The sequence below is a fragment of the Rhea americana genome, unplaced genomic scaffold, assembly GCF_003343005.1.
Source record: "Rhea americana isolate MKP2758 unplaced genomic scaffold, rheAme1 scaffold_96, whole genome shotgun sequence".
Taxonomy (NCBI): domain Eukaryota; kingdom Metazoa; phylum Chordata; class Aves; order Rheiformes; family Rheidae; genus Rhea; species Rhea americana.
The window spans coordinates 386,868-404,177 of record NW_028187155.1 but is presented as its reverse complement, the minus strand read 5'-3'; the positions used below and the strand labels follow the sequence as shown (position 1 = coordinate 404,177).

The 17,310-nt window shown below is 65.7% G+C and overlaps 1 protein-coding gene across 1 annotated transcript; it reads right to left on the bottom strand.

Moving 5' to 3' along the window:
* Nucleotides 1–4,858: 4,858 nt before the first annotated feature.
* Nucleotides 4,859–14,517, bottom strand: SLC12A9 (solute carrier family 12 member 9). Its single transcript, XM_085325092.1, has 12 exons — nucleotides 14,388–14,517; nucleotides 14,068–14,205; nucleotides 13,508–13,807; nucleotides 13,117–13,224; nucleotides 12,870–12,981; nucleotides 12,602–12,759; nucleotides 11,914–11,996; nucleotides 10,641–10,765; nucleotides 7,914–8,106; nucleotides 7,438–7,612; nucleotides 6,245–6,391; nucleotides 4,859–6,053 (listed from the first exon to the last, which is right to left on the bottom strand). The coding sequence occupies exons 1-12, from the start codon at nucleotides 14,479–14,481 to the stop codon at nucleotides 5,224–5,226; spliced, it is 2,463 nt and encodes an 820-aa protein (XP_085181218.1). The 5' UTR covers nucleotides 14,482–14,517; the 3' UTR covers nucleotides 4,859–5,223.
* Between the last annotated feature and the right edge of the window lie 2,793 nt (nucleotides 14,518–17,310).

The window sequence follows — 17,310 nt, the reverse complement described above, 5'->3', positions numbered from 1 at the left end:
GGCCGGAGGGAGGCGGCGGGGCGGGGAGGGGGTGGCGTCTCCAGCCCGGCTCTCCCGCAGGCCGGGCTCCATTAACGAGATTATTATGCAAATGGAGCAGCCTTGTGCCACCCGCCAGCCTTACCTCATCCCCGCCGGCGGGGGAGTCGGGCAGGGGGGTCCCCGAGCCCCCCGCCGCGGGGGCTGGCAGCGCCACCCCGCCCGGGCACCCTGCTGTCACCCCCGGGCAGCCGGGCAGCGGCACGGCTGGCCCTGGCACCAGGAGCATCCCGGCTGCTGCCACCTCCCCCCCGGCGTGCCAAGGGGCACCTGTGGGGCCCACCCCGGCCCGGCCAGTCCTGCTCGAGTGGGTGCAGGGTTTGTGGGGTGGGGAGGAGATGGAGCCCGGGCTGCTCCGGGTGATGGGATAGGCGGGCAGGGGGACACGGGGGGCGTGGGGAGGGGGGGGCACGCACACACACACACGCACGCACGCCAAGGTCCGGGAATATTAAACTGCATTGCAGATAAATCCCCAACATAAATATCGTGAGTCGCTCTGCCACGGGGGGGSCCAGCAAGGAGATTTATAACCCATCAATTCCCACCGCCCGCGGCAGCCCAGTACAGCAGCCGCCTTCCCCCCGGCCCCCCTCGGCCATCCTGCCTGCCGCGCTCGCCTGCCTTGCCGGCACAGCCCCGGTGCCTCTACGGGTGCTCTGGGTTTTCCTGGGTGCTGGGGGGAGAGCCCTGGGCCAGCATGTGTCTGGGTGCTGGGAGGAGAGCCCCTGAGGCTGGGGCTGCTGTGCCACACTCGCCAGGGGCGTCCCCCAGCACAGTGATGGGTGGCTCAGCTGCTGCGTGCTGGGCTGCACCCTGACTTCTGCTGTGGGTGCCGCGGGCTGCCCCGGGCCCAGGCCTCGCGGCCTGGGTGGGGGGAGCTCGGGCTGCGCTCGCCGGGGGCCGAGGTGCCCCCCGCAAGGTGGCACGGCCTGGGCAAGGCGCTGACCGCTGCACCGGGACCCAGCCCTGGGGGGAGGCTGGTGTTATTAACAGCCCTGGGTATTGCTCGAACAGGGCTGTAAAAATTAAAGGCGTGTGGATATAAAATAATGGATAAATCTGTGCCGGCCGCAGAGCACTGCGGCGTCCCGCTGGGGCTGGCGCCTCGAGGCGCTTGGGCAYGGTGGGTGCAAGACGGGCACCTGTTGGCAGAGGTGAGGCCAGGCAGCACCGGCTCCCGATTCCCTCTGTTTGCTCCCCCTTAAATCTCTTGTGCGTGCCCCAGGGGCGACACGCGGGCAGCGGCAGCCTCTGGACCTGGCACTCCGGAGCCCGGGCACGCGGAGAGGAGAGAGGAGGCGTGAGGCCGTGGGGAGTGCGGGCTGGAGGAGCACTCGGCCCGGCACGGCCCGTGCCACGCGCCCCGGTGCCAGCACGGGCGGCTTGGACCCAGGAGCGAGGCTGGTGCAACACCTCCGCGGGTGCCCACCCCGGGGGGCACCCTGAGCCCTGCACCCCAAGCCCGGAGCAGGGCCTGGCGCCAGGCTGTGCCCTCCCCCCCCACCACCACGGTGCCTGCCTCGCTCCACCGTGCCCGTCCCGCGGGCCACCCCGCCAGCAGCCTCATTTTCCCCGAGATTAGCCACGGCGCAGGAGCCGCCGTGCACCGCCAGCAGGTGACAAATAAGATTTTTCCACTCTCCCGAGCACCCGGCATGGGTCTGTCATTGAAAATGCAAAGCAGCGCGGTGCCGACCTCCGCTGCCCCCCCCCCCCCCCCCGCCAGCCCCTCGATGCCAATTCTTTGGCTGGCCAACAGGCCTCCCTCCCCATGGCCACCACCCATCAAATCCCCTATAAACCATTTGCTCCCCAGTTGGTGGTGCTGGGCTGAGTGGGCACCGACGGCCACCCCGCGCCGGGCAGAAGGGGGCAGCGGGTGGGCGCTGGGGCACCGCGCCGGGTGCCAGCCCGGGCTGACCCTGTGGATTTGCACCCTGCCGGTGCCTGCCTCCCTCCCGGGGCCGCRGCAAGAGCCTGGCGAGGGGTCGTCACTCGCGGGAAAAGGCTGCCTGAGAGCCGCCCCTCGKCGCGAGAAATTGCCCCGCGCGTCCCACCCCCAGCGCCCCGGCCCCGGAGGCCGCAGGGCCGAGGACGGGAGCGCCGCGTCCCCGAGCCCCCGGCCCGCGTCCCCGCCGCCGCCGCCTCTCCCCTTCACTATTGTTACAGGGTTGCCTCCGCCGCTGTCTGCAAAATTAATTCGGAGGTGGAGAGGGAGAATTATGTAAAGTGTGGTTATTCTGGAGCGGCGGGGGAAGCGCGGCTGATGGCAAAGTGCCTTTTTGTGTGTTTAATATGCATTTTTTTTTTCCAGCGGTGCATTTTCAGGCGGGTAATTTGCTGTCTTTTCAGACCCCGATCAGTATCATTTCTCCGGCAATGACAGCTTTTATTTGTGCTGAAATGAATGCTGCGAAATTTCCAAGAAATAGCCAAGTCCCCGCTGTCTGCCCGCCCCCGCGGGGCCGGGGGCACGGGCACCCTCCAGCGCTGGCCCCCYGCACCACCCAGCCGCCCTCTGCCCGGCGGGCACGGGCTCGCCTGGGCGCGCACGCTTGCACGGTTGTTTTGTGGACACCCCTGGTTCGCACCCTTGCTTGAGTGCGGTGTGTGGATTAACACCCACATGCACACGCACATGCACACACACCCCCTGTGAGCACTGCATTGCAATTTAATACACTACACACACTTGATACATGTGCGCACAAGCARCCTCGTGTGTGCATGCGCACGTTCCCTTCCTTGTGCATGCACACACACACTGCCTTGCATCCACGAGCCCTCCTTGTGCACACACACCCACACATGCAGCCTTATGCATACATGCGCCCCTTATGCACACACACACACACCCCTTGTGCATGCACACGCACACCTTTGTGCATACACACATGCGCACGCTCACACGCATTCCCCTCTTTGTGCCCCTACATACATACAGCGCCGTGCACACGCGCGTCGTGTGGGGCCGTGTGTGCGTGGGGAGGGAGGGACGTGGCGGGGGGACAGCTGTGCGTGCAGGCATGCGCAGAGCGGGCACTGCCCGGCGTGCAGCTATCCACGCGTGCGCCTTCGGCTCCCTGCGCGGGCTGAGCTGGGACGCGCGTGTGCACACGCGTGTGCGCGTGCAACGCTGCATCGCAATGCAACGCCCTGCGCGTGCACGGGGGCTGCCTGCCCCCCCGGCTGGGTCTCCCCCGCCCCAGCCGGGGCTGGCGCAGGCTGTGCGGTGCCCGYGCCTGGCACGGCCGAGGTTAACTCTGCCGGAGCCCGGGCTTTGCGGTGTGGGGAAGCTTTAATTTAATGAAGTGTGAGGCTTTTTATGGGCTTTTAATTACGTGGTGATAATTAACATTATAGGCCGCTGGGTCCCGCTGGTGCCCGGCTGCCCTGTGCCAGCTCCCGCCTGTTTGTAAATAAAATCACCGGGCCGCGGCGGGCAGGGTCGGGGCGACGCGTTTCCTTTCACAGCCGGGTGCCCCCGCGCCCGGCCTGGACGGGGACGTGCCAGCGCCGGGCCGCCACCGGCACCAGCCCCCCCGCCTCAGACCCCGCCAGGCAGACCCCCACCCCCGGCCCGAGGGTGCGAATTTGGGCACCGAGACCCTCCCAAACCCCCCCGCCATGGGGCCCCCAGCACTTCTCCCCCCGCGCCGGGGCTAATAGGAAGCGATCGATCACGCAGCGCCCGGGCGCGCTGCCCGCCTGCCAGGCACCTAATAGATTTATCGCCCGTCACCCAGGCAATTTCCTGCCCTCCCCTAATCAATACCGCGGGGCAGCACCCGGGGGCGACGGCAGCAGGGGCGGGGGGCTGCTCCGGGGCAATGCTGGCTCCACCGCCGCCCCCCGCGGAGGGATGGGGCGAGGGGGTGGAAGCACCCTGGGGCTGCCCCGTGAGGCAGAGCCCTCCCCTCCCCGCATCGTTTTCCCCCCTCCCCACCAAGGCGAGGGGCCTGGACCACCCCACACCACACACCCAAGGGTCCCTGCAGATGAAGGGCCCTGCCAGGCCTCCCCGCAGCAGCATACGGGTGCTGGGACAGGGCAGGGGTGCCAGAGCCCAGGGCTGGTGGTGCCAGCACCCAGCTTGCTCCCCACCACCACCCCCCTCCCCGCAGCAGCGCACAGGGGGCCCAGGCGTCCGGGCTCCCCTCCCCCACCCCTTCCCATTTAATTTTTCCTAATGAAAGGCACCGGGGATGGCGGGGAGCCGGGGCACCAAGGTCGAGGCTGCCTTTAATCAATCCCCGCTGCTGGCAGGGTGCCTGGAGGAGCCGGCGGTGGCGAGGCCGGGGCGACGCGGGAGGAAAGCGCGGCGGGTGCTGGCGGGCGCTCGGGGCCGTGCCCCGCACCGCGGCGGGCGGCGCAGCCCCGGCGTTACAGCCCCGCTACCCCATTCCTGCCCAAACCCAGCTAACCGCCCTCCCGGCTCCGTGCCCACACGAGCATCCAGGCACCGCGAGCGGGCACAGCTCTGCCGGCCCCCCCAGCCACTCAGCTCCGGCCCAGCCGGGCTCCCGGACCCCTGGGTCCCCAGGGCAGGCGTGCAGCCCCTGCAGCGGGGGAGGTACCGGGGGTGTCGCAGGCAAGGGGGCACGTGCCCAGCTGCTACCATCTTCCACGGGTGCCACCAACCAGCCCAGCCACCCTCACTCCCACGAATCGCCCCTCGGCCTCCCCCCAAAGCCGGCTGTGACCCAAGGGCTCCAAGGGGGGGGACAGATGCACCCAGCACCTGGGACCCACCTGCCTCCCACCAGGACCCAGGTGCCCCTCGYTGCCCCGCTGCCACACCAAAGAAGATGCACTGTTAATGCACTGACTCGCCTGGCCGGTGCCAGGGCTGTGCCCGGGTCCTGCCAGGGCAACTTTTAATTCTGTGCCACCTACCAGGGTCTTGGTACACGCAAGCACCCCCCAGCCCCGCTGTGTCCACACTGCCAGCCCCTGGCACCGCCAGGGCAGGGCACTGGCTCCTCCGGCTGGCTCACCTAAGCCGAGCAGGAGTCACTGCCAGCCGGGGGGCACCCGCAGCGGGGAGCACCCACCCCCCTGCCACGGTGCCCAGCCTCAGGCTGCTAAAGGCACTGGCTGAATGAGAACCCAGGAGTCTGGAGCGGGCACGGTGCCCATCCCTGAGCTACGAGTGCTGGGGACGGGGTCCCCCACTGTCCCCTAGAGCTGGGTGCTGGTGACGGCACTCACCCCGTGCACCAGCACTGTGGGGCCCAGGTCCCGAGTGAGCAAATCCAGGTGGTGTAGGTAGAGTGGGTACAGGCTGGTATCGGCGGGCGGCCGCGGCAGGTAGAGGAAGCGGACGGCGGGCGCGGGACTCTGCTCGAGGATGAGTTTGTTGGCGGCACAGACGTACTCATCCGAGACTTGGGTGGCGTTGGCCGGGAAGTTCACGGAGCTCTCCTCCTCGGCCAGCGCCGGCCCCCCCGGGGGCGCCCGCTGGGCTTGCCAGTGCAGGCTGACCACCGCGTCCCAGGGCACCAGCTGGATTTGGGCCTGGATGCGCAAGTCTTTGAGCAGTTGGCGCAACTTGTCCTCCTGGGCRTGGGGCATGGCACCTGCCTCCACGCAGAGGAAGAGGCGAAGGCGGGCACGGCGCCAGGCCCGCGTCATGTTCAGCACGCAGGCCATCTGGAGCAGGAAGAGGCTGCAGGTGTCGGCATAGCGGGCGCTGTCGGGGCGCAGGAGGTTGATGGGCCACACGTGGATGGAGGGTGGGGAGCTGGTGGCCCGCCGGAGCTCCCAGGCCTTGTCCAGGCTCTCCAGGTGCCGGGCCAGCAGGACGTTGCGCAGCATCTTCAAGGCGTCAGCCACGATGCCCACGTACTCCCGGGCCGAGAGGAGCTTGGGCGCCGCGGGTGCCCGCACCGGGGGGAAGCCGAGGGGCACCTCCTCACGGGCGCTGGTGAAGGCCGGGTGCTGGGCCAGCCCATCCTGGGGCGCCGCGTCGTCGTAGAAGCCCAGCACGAGCGTGTTGGGCCGCATCCCGCCTGCCGGAGAGACCGCGCCAGCCCGGGGTGAGCGGAGAGGACGGGGAGGGCTCTGCCAGCCCACGGTGCCTCCAAGGGCTGATGTGGCCTTGGCACTGCCCACCCCACAGAGGCAGCGGGGTTGACCCACACCTGCGCCCACCCTAGGAGGTAAGGCAGGGGGGGCAGCGGCTGCTACGGGCGCAACTCACCGAGGCCGGAGGTGAAGAGGAGCTGCCGGACGCCGTGCCGCACYGAGGGGGCCAGCGTGAGGCTGACGAAAGCCTTGACGTTCAGCTTGTCCACCAAGCCCAGCCAYGAGTCCTGCTGGGCCTGCAGCGGGTCCGAGGGCAGCGCGTCTGTGCCGGGGGCGAGACGGGTGTCAGGCCCCAACGGGGCAGGCAGGCACCCCACGCCGGGGGGGCCTCCCCTGCAGCGCCCCGGCATGGTGCTGAGCACCCCCAGCACCCAYCCCTGCCCCAAACCTGTGCCCCCGTACCAGTGTCAAGCCCCATGCCAAGCCCCCTGGCCACCCGCAGCACCCRTGAGAGGTGGGGAGGTGGAATCAGGTTCTTCCAGCCAGAGTGATGAAATTATACATAAATATATAAAAAAATATATCCAGACAGCTCCCCCCCCCAATTTCAGGCCATTAGTCACCATGGCAACGGCAAGGCAGGGGGGAAGCATAGCCTGTGGATCTGCTGAGGGGTGGGAATGGCCACAGCAGGGCGAGGGAAAGCGGGTGAGGGAACACGCGTGTGCAAATGAACATGCRATGGGGTGCAATCACGCCTGCAGCACGGGAGCACACCTGCAGGCACACGGCAAGGACATGCATGGGCAAACACGTGCAAGGCTGTGCCAGCGTGCACACTAGGTGTGTGCAAGTGTTCACTCGTGCGAGGGGGCGCAAAGAGGCCAGGGGTGCAGGTGCTGTGCACGCACACCACTGCCGACGCACGCAGGAGCTGTGCGCGCACACGCAGGGACAGATGTGTGAGCACACACGCATGCAAGCACGCGTGTATACCTATGTGTGTGCGTGAGGCCTGGGAGAAACACAAGCCACCTATGTCCACCACACCGTGCCAAGCCCAAGCTGCCACAGGTGTGCCCAAAGTGCTGACATTTCTCCCCCATGTCCACAGCGCCCAGCTGGGAGACGGACACCAGCGATGCCCCAGCACCCTGGAAAACGACCCCAAYTTCAGTCCCCTTGCCCAGAGGTGGGAAGGACGGGCACAGCCCCACCTGCCCTTGTCCAGGACAGCAGTGAGCACCCCAAGGGGCATCACCTGCTGCCCTGCAGCCAGCCAGGCCCTGCTGCCCCAGGGACTTTGTGACCCCGCAGGGAGGGGTGGTGGCAGGCAGCTGGTACCCCAGGGAAGGGCCAAGCGCTCACCTAAGTCCTGCAGCTCCACGTGGCCCAGGACRTAGAGGCCGCTCTTCTTGAGGTCGTTGATGAAGTCAATGAGGCGGGCGCTGCCCCGCGGGTTCTGTACCATCAGCAGCATCTGCGGGCGCCAGAACTTGACGTGGTCCTTCCGCACGTCCAGCATCAGCAGGTATTTCCGCACCTGGCCAGAGGGAGAGCAGAGGCGTCAGGAGCACGCGCCACACTGGGCAGCCCTCCCGCAAGCAGTGACATTCAGGAGCTCTGCTTTCTTTAACAACCTGCACCACGGGAATGCCAACCCCAAGGAAATGCCGCTCAAGGAAGAGATGGCAGGAGGCTGTCGCCACCCCCAAGGCGAGCACTGGGCAGATGCCCAGGGGGCACAAGCCCTGGTGTTGCCAGCTCTCTGCCACGCATGGTGCGAGGCAGGCAAAGGGCCAGCAGAGGAGGTCAAGGCAGTAGGCACGGCTGGCACAGCTCACCTGGTGGAAGATGAGGGCCTGGCTGATATAGCCCCAAGTGCTRCTGGGCGAGAGGTAGTGGAGGGCGAGGAGGAGGAGGAGGAGGAAGCCCAGGCTCGCAGAGGCTGACACAGGGCTGATGAGGAACATCATGACACAGCAGCCCGCAATGCCCAGCAGGCACGTGTGCCAAGTGAAGTACCGGAAGGTGGGCCTGGAGCAAGGAGAAAAGGCATTCGTTACCGCCTGGGCTGCCGTGCCCGCCGCAGGGCGGGCACAGCGACAGCGGGAGCAGAAGCAGCAGGAGGCTGTGCCAAGGTCAGACCAGCCACCCCCAGTGAACCTGTTGTGCCAACCTAGGCACGTCAGGCACCCCAGATGCCTCCGGCGGAGGGCACAGCCCTGCCTGATACCCCCCCAATCCAGGCACTGCTGTGGTACCCATCGGGAGCTGGCTGCCCCACTGCTGCTGGCTGAAAGCAACTGGGAATGGGGCCTGAGGTCTCCCGTTAGCAGAGCGGGGAGCACAGCTAACAGGCACCTTGCAGGCGGGAGCTCAGCAAAAACGAGGCCCTTCGCACAGGGCTTCACGCCACCCACTTCATGCCAGCCAGACAGATGGGCTCCAGGCAAACTCCAGCGGACACGCGGGCACAGGGAGCTGGCATTTCCTCCATCCTCACCAGTGGCACTGGTGGGTACAAAGCCCTGGGCATTCGACTGTGCTTGGCTGGCCAAGGAAAACTCCCACGGGGAGCAGCAGGCTGCAGAGGGCATCGTTAGCTAATTACACAGGGGGTAACAAGACGCTCTCCAGCACTGCCAGCTAATCCTGCGTCCTGGCTGCCCCACACCATGTTGGGGGGTGGCACAGGTACATTGCACAGTGCCAGAGCYGCTTTCTGAAGCCCCTTTGCCCACCAAGGGCAGCCAGCTCTCCATGCTGCGCCCAGGGCATCCCGGCCCAGCCGGCACACAGGGCGGCCGGGCATGGAGGAAGAGGCTCCCAGCGGCACCRCTCTCCGGCAGGCCTGCCCGCTGCACGCCCCCTCCGTGTGCCCGCCTTCCYCCCTCTCCCTAACGGCACCTCATCACAGCGTGCGTTTGGGCTGGGCAGAGAAATGGCAATTTTTACCTCAATCAGCCCCCTTTCGCCGCGCCGTCACTGCTGGCAGTGGAGCCGGCAGCCTGGCAACACCACACCAGGGCCCCCCAGCAAGGGCACCCAACCCTCCGTGTCCCTCCGAGGGCAACTGGGAACGGGGTTGGTGCCACAGAGAAGCAGGGTCAGAGGAGGGCAGGGGGTGCAGGGGGTGGGGAGCACGGCGTACCCCTCTGTGGTAGGGCAAACACTTTGTGCCAGCAGGGCGCAGAGGCAAGGTGGTACCTACCCTGGCCCTTGGGGACCCTCTTGCTACCCGCCCCGGCTAAAAGGGGGTAACCTGAGGCAGGGAGGACGTTCATGAGGACAGGGTCTGGGGACGGGCACGGTCTGGGGGAGCCACGCGGTGCCAGGGAGTGCGTGGCAGCACCAGCAGCCGGGCGCAGCGGCTCAGCCTGGCGCAGGGAAGCAGAGGCGGGGAGGCGAGAAGCTGTTATTTTCTCTAATTGTTGTTTTTGCTGAAAGGTAATTAAAATCCTTTTCCGCTGCGCTTGATGGAGACCTCAGCACGGGGTGGGGGGGGGTGCTGGGGGTGGGCACAGCAGGGGCCATTAGAGAGCGGGGTGGGCGAAGGTCCCTTTGCCAGCCAGCTGCAGCAGCATCCTCCCCACCAGGCACCGCTCGTGCCCCATCCGTGCCTGGCCAAGAGGGCAACTGGGGAGGCCAAGCCCCAACCCGGCACAGACACCAGCTCTCCCTCGGGACCGGGGCACTCTCAGGGACACGCCGCCCTGCTGCACCCTCCGGCAGCGCCACCCAGCCCTGCTGGGCACCACCGCTGCCCCCAGATCGGCACGGGCAGCGCCTCGCACCTCGGGCAGCGCACACCGCACTGGTCCCACAAGCGGGAACCGGCACGGTTCCCATCCCCTCCGGGTAGTCCCTGCTCTCAGGCGGCACTCCCGTCGCCAGGGACCGGGGGAACACGGACTGATCGGGCCGGGGGGGGGGGGACGTGCGCAGCTCAGCGGCAAAGCGCGAGGCAGACGAGGCTTCCCCGAATCACCCTGCTGTGTCCCCGCAGGGGTACGGGCAGCTGTGCCCAGCCAGGCCCAGGCCAGGGCAACCCTGGCCACCCCAGATTAGGGCTGCTTGTCACACATGCTTATCCTTCCTGGAAGATCTCTCCTCCTCCCCCCTGCCCAGGATCTCCCTCCTCCCCTTCCCGCGTTAGTTTAATTAGCACTAATGGAAAGTGGGCTCCATCACTGCTTGGCAAGCTGCCTGGGGGATGCCGGGCGGGCACAAGCTATAAATTACCTCCTCCGGAAAGCCTAGGGGGAGGGGGCGGGTGGTACCCGGGTGATGCTRGATGCATGGATATCTCCTCAATAAAGCAGTGCCAGGCAGGGGGACGCGCGGTGCCAAGCCAGTGCCCTGCTGGGACATGCTCCCTCCTTTGTCCCAAGGGAAGGGGGTGTCTCTGCCCTTCTGTTAAGCCCAGGAGAGGGGCTGCTCTGCATCTCTGTCCCACTGAGGGGCAGCGCTCATGGCTCGATGGCATTGGAGCTGCAAACAGATGGACTGATGGATGGATACCCACCCAGCATCTCAGAGTAGCCTCCCTCCCCTGCACCAATGGGTACCTGAAGTTGGGGGCTGACGCCCACTCCAGTGCCAGGCAGGCCAGGTTAACAGTAGCGTAAACCAAGAGGAAGAAGGTGGTGACGACCCCCGCAATGGTGTTGAGCTTCCCGGAGAAGAGCACCAGCTGCAGAGAGCACAGGGGGCAAAGTTTGAATGCAGCCAGTGGCCTGTGGGACAACATCCCCGGCACTCTCCTGAGCCAGCCCTGCCAGCCTTGTRTGCCCCACAGCAACCTTGCTGCCCATCCTGCCAGCCTCCCAGGGCATCAAGGACCAGACTTCACCTCCACAGAGGTGGGCACCACTTTGTGCCACTGCACCCTGCACCCCCTTGCCTGCAGCCACCACAGAAACRCATAGGAGCAACCTGCTCACTGCCACCGCTGCCCGACTGCCCCCCGAGCGAGCCCTGGGACCGGCGTGAAGGAGGCGTTTCCACGCAGCCGCGCGCCACGCTGGGCAGGAATTTCCCATGCCAGGAGGGGACAGCCCAGTGCAGAAGGTGGGCAGGGTGCATGTGCAGTGCCTGGCTACCCACCTACGCACCCGACGGCCACAGGCTGCCAATCGCAGCCGCGCGGCTTTTGGCTCACCGGGAGTTAACAGCACGGCTCAGCGGTAACGGATCCCCCACCAGGAACGCCCGCAGCCCCCCGCCCCCACCCTCGGCCATTTGCTGCCATTTATCCATTTATCCTTCAGTCATCCGCTCGGGGAGGAAAAGGTCACTGCAGGCAGGGCCCACGGGAATGGGGCTGAATCTGCTCCCCCCTTCCAGCCTTGGAGGTGCCCCCCAGGGCAGGGGGTGGGGTGRGGGGCAGCACTCCCCACCCGTCTTGCCCCAAATGCCTCCCCAATGCTGGACAGTTATCTCCCTCCTGTTCCATGTCTTCCAGCAGCCACACAGTGCTCCCCACTCCCACCCTCCAGTCTGCCCAGTACCCCATGCTTCAGCTGCCCCTCAGCTCTGCTATGCCTGCCCTGGGCACAGGCTGCTCCCAGTCCCACCACAGAGCACGGGGCTGTTAGKGAGGAGAGGCACCAGGCTGCGGGCACAGCCGTGGGGTGGGGGCAGCTCCCCCTTTGCTCAACAACACAGCTTGGCTGGGGGGAACGTGCCTGGCAACACTAGCGATGCCAGGGCCTGGCTCCGTAATGCCCAGCCCAGGAGCCAACCCACCTTCACCTGGTGGCACTGGGAAAAGGAACACCACAGGGCACCCCTGTGGTAGGCAAGACCCAAGTGAGTAGGCACCGTRCCGGACAAACTCACCTGCACCACCAGCCAGGAGAGGATCACAGCCATGACGGGGTTCCCACTGGCAGATGTCTTCTTGGCGAGCGCCAGCGCCCGGCCTGTGGACAAAGGGGAAGCAGAGCTAAGGCAAGGCAGAAGGTGCCCACACAGGCACCAGCGGGCACTCATGCCACCTGAGCCGCAAGCCAGGAGTCCTGCCCCCACCCTGGGCACCAACACCACTGCATACAGACAACGCACTGCCTGCATCTCTGCAGCCCGGCTGGCGTGCAGGCATGCACCCAAGCCGACAACGCCAGTGAGTGCGCCCCAGACTGCAGATGGGGTGTACAGTTGGCAACTGGCACCCTCGTACCACCTCCCTCAGGGAGGAGCAGCTGTGCCATTGGGTGCCAGTCCAGCCTACAGTGGTTGCCCCCCACTCTGGGTACTACAAATAAGACTCCCTGGGCACAAACCCCTAAGTAGCCAACCCTGCACCCGTGCAGGGCAACGAAGACTGGGCATCACCACAGGGAAATGGGACAATTGCAAGCCAGACTCAGGACCCTAGACACTGTATCCTCCAGAATGGGCACATGCCAACCCACAAAATGTCACCCTCAAACCAGAAAGAAGACTCCCTGGTTCCAGGGCTGGTCCCAGTCAGTGTCAACTCTCTGGGTAGACTCTGGATGGTGCCAGTGTGCCCTAGGCAACTCACCAAAGAGATCATCCCGGGCCAGGGCATAGAGGATGCGGGATGCCCCGATGAGGTTGCTCATGGCCGCRGAGAGGGTAGCAGCGTAGATCCCCACTGTGACCAGGGGTGGGAAGATGCTGATATCACGTAGGAAGCCATAATCTTTCTGCAGGAGGGTTCTAGAGAGGTACATGGACATGCTGGCACCCACATCAGCCCATGCCAGCACACCCTGGCACTAGGCATACCTGGGCACCAATGACCCTGATGTGGGAACAAGCTGCCATACCTGTTGCAGGTGGCACACATGAGGAAAGCCAACAAGTTGTAGACGAGGTAGGTGAAGAGCACGGCGGAGATGGTGCCCCGTGGGATGGAGTAGCTTGGGCGCTTCAGGTCCCCTGCAGGCARGAGCAGGCAGCATTAGAAGCCTGCAGGCACAGCCCTCCTTGGTCTCCTCCAATTCCACTGCCCAGTTGTGGCTCCTACTCCTCACCCCTGGTATCACCCACCCCTGACACCTTTCCTCTTCTTACCCGACATGTTGGAGCCTGCCATGATGCCAGTGCAGCCGTTGAACATCACCGCAAAGACGGAGCTGAAACTCATCATCTGCCCTGTGGTGTAGTCCACACCGTACCCACCTGCAGGACACATGGGTACACACTGCAATGAGCTGTATGGGGTGGCACAGCCCTGCCATATACCCTCTCCTCAATGCTCCCTGGGCCCAGACAATAGCCACCATGGAATAAACTACGTCTGGCACCTGCTTTGTGTCTGCAGGCTCTCCCCTTCCATGTCCCTGCTGACATGGAGGTGCTAGGCCTTGGRACAGTGCCACTCCTCTCTGGCCTGACAGGTAGGATTAGGGCACATGTATCATGGCAGGTACCATGGCCAGGGCTGGGAAAAGCCATTCCTCACCACCCAGGTTATCTCGCAGAGTAGTGAACGAGAAGCCTGTGAAGAAGCCGTCCTCAGTCTCTGAGCTGTTGAAGTGTGGCAGGTGAATGGGCACCCCGATGGGTCGCGTGGCGAAGAAGCTGATGAGGATGGTGCCCAGCACACCCGCGACGATAAGGAAGATGAGGAAGGTGGCTTTGGCATAGATGGAGGCACCCACGAGGCACACCACGAGGCACAGGGCAAGCAGGATGGTGCCGTAGAGCAGCTCGTACCAGTAGCTCTGGGGCAGGATGTGGACGCCTGTGCCCACTTTTTGCCCTGGGCAGAGAGATGAGTCAGGATTAGCTAAGTTCAGAGCAGTCATCACCTGGAGCTGAGAGCCACCAGCTTCATGCCATGCGTAAGGGGCACCAAATCAACAGCGAGGGGTAGAGGCCTGGGTGAGCCATGCCAGCTACATAAAGCACCATGCCCCAACTCTGTGCCATGCACCCACCTTGGCAAGCCTGACAGGGTGCTTGAGCTGCTTGGGGAGGGGATCCCCACTGCCCTCTGCCACCATGCACCCGGGTGCTTACCAGGTGGCACTCCAAAGCTGTCCACAACTGCCTCCACCAGCCCCAGCACGTAAAGGGCACTGCCACACACGTTGGCCAGGAAAAACATGATCCCGATGCTACCTCCAAATTCTGGGCCCAGGGCACGGCTGATCATATCTTGTCTAAGTCAAGGAAAGATGCCAGTAACCCAAACCAATGCCCACAAGCACCCTTGGGTCTCCCTATCACCCTCAGGTCAGAGCAGTTGCAGTCCCAACATGGCACCCCAGCCACTTCTGGGCTGTCACTCAATTTTGGCTTGTTCCCCACACCCCAGCAACATCCACAGCAAAGGATACAGTAGGCTCCTCCAGCATCCAGTGCCCCATTGGTGGCGATGGCACACACAGACAGCACCGTCATGCCTATGATGAAGTAGGCCACTGCAAACATGGCCAGAGCTTGGTACAATCCAGCGTGACCCACCACAAACCCTGCCAAGGACCGAGTAGAGACCAACATCTCTGTTAGCTGAGCACAGACCACCCCATAATCTCCCCAGCAGAGCCAGGGCCAGCAGGCACAGCCATCCCCCAGACCTAGCATCTGGACCGTGTGCTGGTGGGAGCACACGGGTTGCTCCCACTCCCATGCCCACATCTCCCCCCCAGACATCCCACCCCTTCCCTGCTGGAGCTGAGACTTCTTCACTCTGTGCCACCTGCGGAGATCCCATGGTGGGGCAGGGATGCACCAGGAGGCAGAGCTGCTCCATGATACTTGCATGCCAATCATGACCTGGCCCCATGACGTGCCAACCGAGGCATGGCACGCCAGCCCTCAAGGAGGCTGAGGAAGAAGATCAGCTGGCACAACAGGCAGCTGTGATGCCCACAGGTGTGTGCCCATGATGGTGATACCCACAGGCAGCCCTTCTGGCACCCCGAGTTGTCTGTGCCCTCCACCTTGCCCCTTTGCCATCCTGCTGCTCTGCCAGGATCAAGGCCTGGTGTACCCTCTGCACAGGCAGCTCAGAGTTGGGCACACGGAGAGTGAACAAGCAGGGAGAGGGGAGGTGGCAGGCTGGCACAGGGCAGGGGAACCTGCAGCAATCCCTGGGTGCTGCCAGGGGGAGGCAGGGACCTCCGTGTCCTGCTGCCAGCCTCACTGGGCAGTGGGTCCTCTGCCCTTTCCCCAGCTTTGGCACTTGGAAGTGATGGGGGTAAAGCAGAGTGAGGACAAGTCCAAAGGGCCCCAGTGGGTGCCCTCCCCCAAGGGCACAGGGCCACAGAGAGCCAGAGGGCAGCACTAGAGCGTGGCACAGGGACGGAGAGCCCCAGGACGAACCGTGGGCACGCACCCCCCGCTCTACCTGCTGACATGAGCCCATGCATCACAGACAAGCCTCTCATTTTGGGGGTCTGTGGCATAGGGCACCCCCCGGCACCAAGCCCCCCTCCTGCTCCAGGMACGGCCCCACTGGGCAGCGAGCGCTTGGCACCACTGAGTTTTGTGCTCCTCGTTTGCTTGCTGCGAAGCAGGAAGCAAAAGCAGCTCTGGATGCCAGCCAGAGCTGGCACTTCCCAGCCCACCCTGAGCCCCKCGGGCACGGCAGGGTGCCCGGAGGCCCCGTGGCTGGCACCCCGGCACCGGAGCGAGGGCAGTCCCTGCCGACCGCCTTGCCCCGGGTGGCGACAGCGCTGTGGGAAGTGAGTCAGGCCCAGCCACTCCGGCAGGCAGGAAGGAGCCGCCTGAGGTTGTCGCAAGATGCCCTATCTCGGCCACAAGAACGGCCGCAGAGTTATCCGCGGCGGGCGGCCGCCCGGGGACAGCCCGCGGCAAACGCGTGCCCCAGCGAGCCCCCACGGAGCCAGCGCTCCGCTGAGCGGGCTGGATTTTGGGGCACCCCTGGTGCTGGCCGGGGGGTGGGGGGGGAGCAGGAACGAAGGGGGCCAGGCAAAGCCAAACCAGGGGAGGCAGGAGGGGCTGGCAGAGCCCAGAGAGCGGAGGGTGCGTTCGGGGCGCGCTGGAAGGGGTCAGGGCTGCCGGGAGGGGGGCTGCCCACGTGGCCCGGCGGGTTCAGCGCCGCGGCCTTGGCGGGCCGGTTCCTCTTGCCGGCAGCTCCCCTCCTCCTCGGCTCYGCACTTCCCTTCCTGCGCCGGCCCCGCAGGCTCCGGGCGCCGCTGGCCCTGGCGTGGGGCCCACGGCTGGCAGGGGGGACCCCCGCGATGCTGCAGGGTAGAGGGCTGGGGGAGGAGGGGGGCAGAGCTTCTGCCAAACTGGGTTGGGGCAGCGGGGGGTGGAGGTTGGGGGGAAGCAAAGGATGCCTGAGGCAAGCTGTGCCCCCACCCCACAGCTCGGGGTGTCCCGTGGGGATGGGGAAGGGGGCTCGTGGCCCCACAGGGGCTACCAGGGCCCCCCAGCCCGCCCGGGCACGCAGCCAGCTCCCGCCCCAGGCTTTCCGTGGGCGGAAAGTGAAAGAGGAAAAGCCTTCCCCATTCCTGAGATGCCAGGCGGACGCTGCCCGCCCCAGGCCTCTGGCTGCCCTGGCCAGGCCGGGGGCATCGCCCCTCCCACGGCCCCCCAAAGGACACCCACCTTCCCCGGGCCATGCCCAGTCTGCCCCTCTCTCCCCACCTAGTCCTCCCAGGGCGCCCACTAACAGCCTCSTAACACAGACTGGGGGCCAGCTGAGACCTAGCCTGCCCGAAACCGCACCTCTGAGGGGAGGGGACAGTGGGGGCCCAGGGGCTTCAACAGCCGGATCCCAGATGGGGGGAAACCGGGAAGGCACGCAGGTCCCAGGTGGGGGACACCAGGGTCCTGCCCTGGGGGTCCTGGTGGGGGATGCTTGGGGCACAGCAGGGTCCTGCCACGGGACAGTACAAGGGGCTTGTACGGGGGACACAGAGTGCACTGGGAAGGCACTGGGAGGTCACTAGGATGCCTCACTGGGGTCCAGCAGGAGCCCCGGACTGGAGGGGTCTTGGGGGGGCACTGGGGCTCCACACTGGAGAGGAGTCTGGGGTGTGTGGGGTGTTGCTGAGAGGGCACCTGGACTCCAGACTAAGGTGAGGGTATGGGGGCACCGGGCCTGGAGGGCCCCTGGGGGGGGCACTGGAGGGACTCCGGGGCCCCAGCCTGGGGGAACCTGGAGGGGCACTGGAACTCTAGACTGGTAGGATCCCAGGGCCTCAGACTGGGGGCACTCCGAGGCCGGGGGGGGGGAGTGGTCACTGGGAGGACACTCTGGGCCCCAGACTGGAGGGCTCGGGGGCGCGG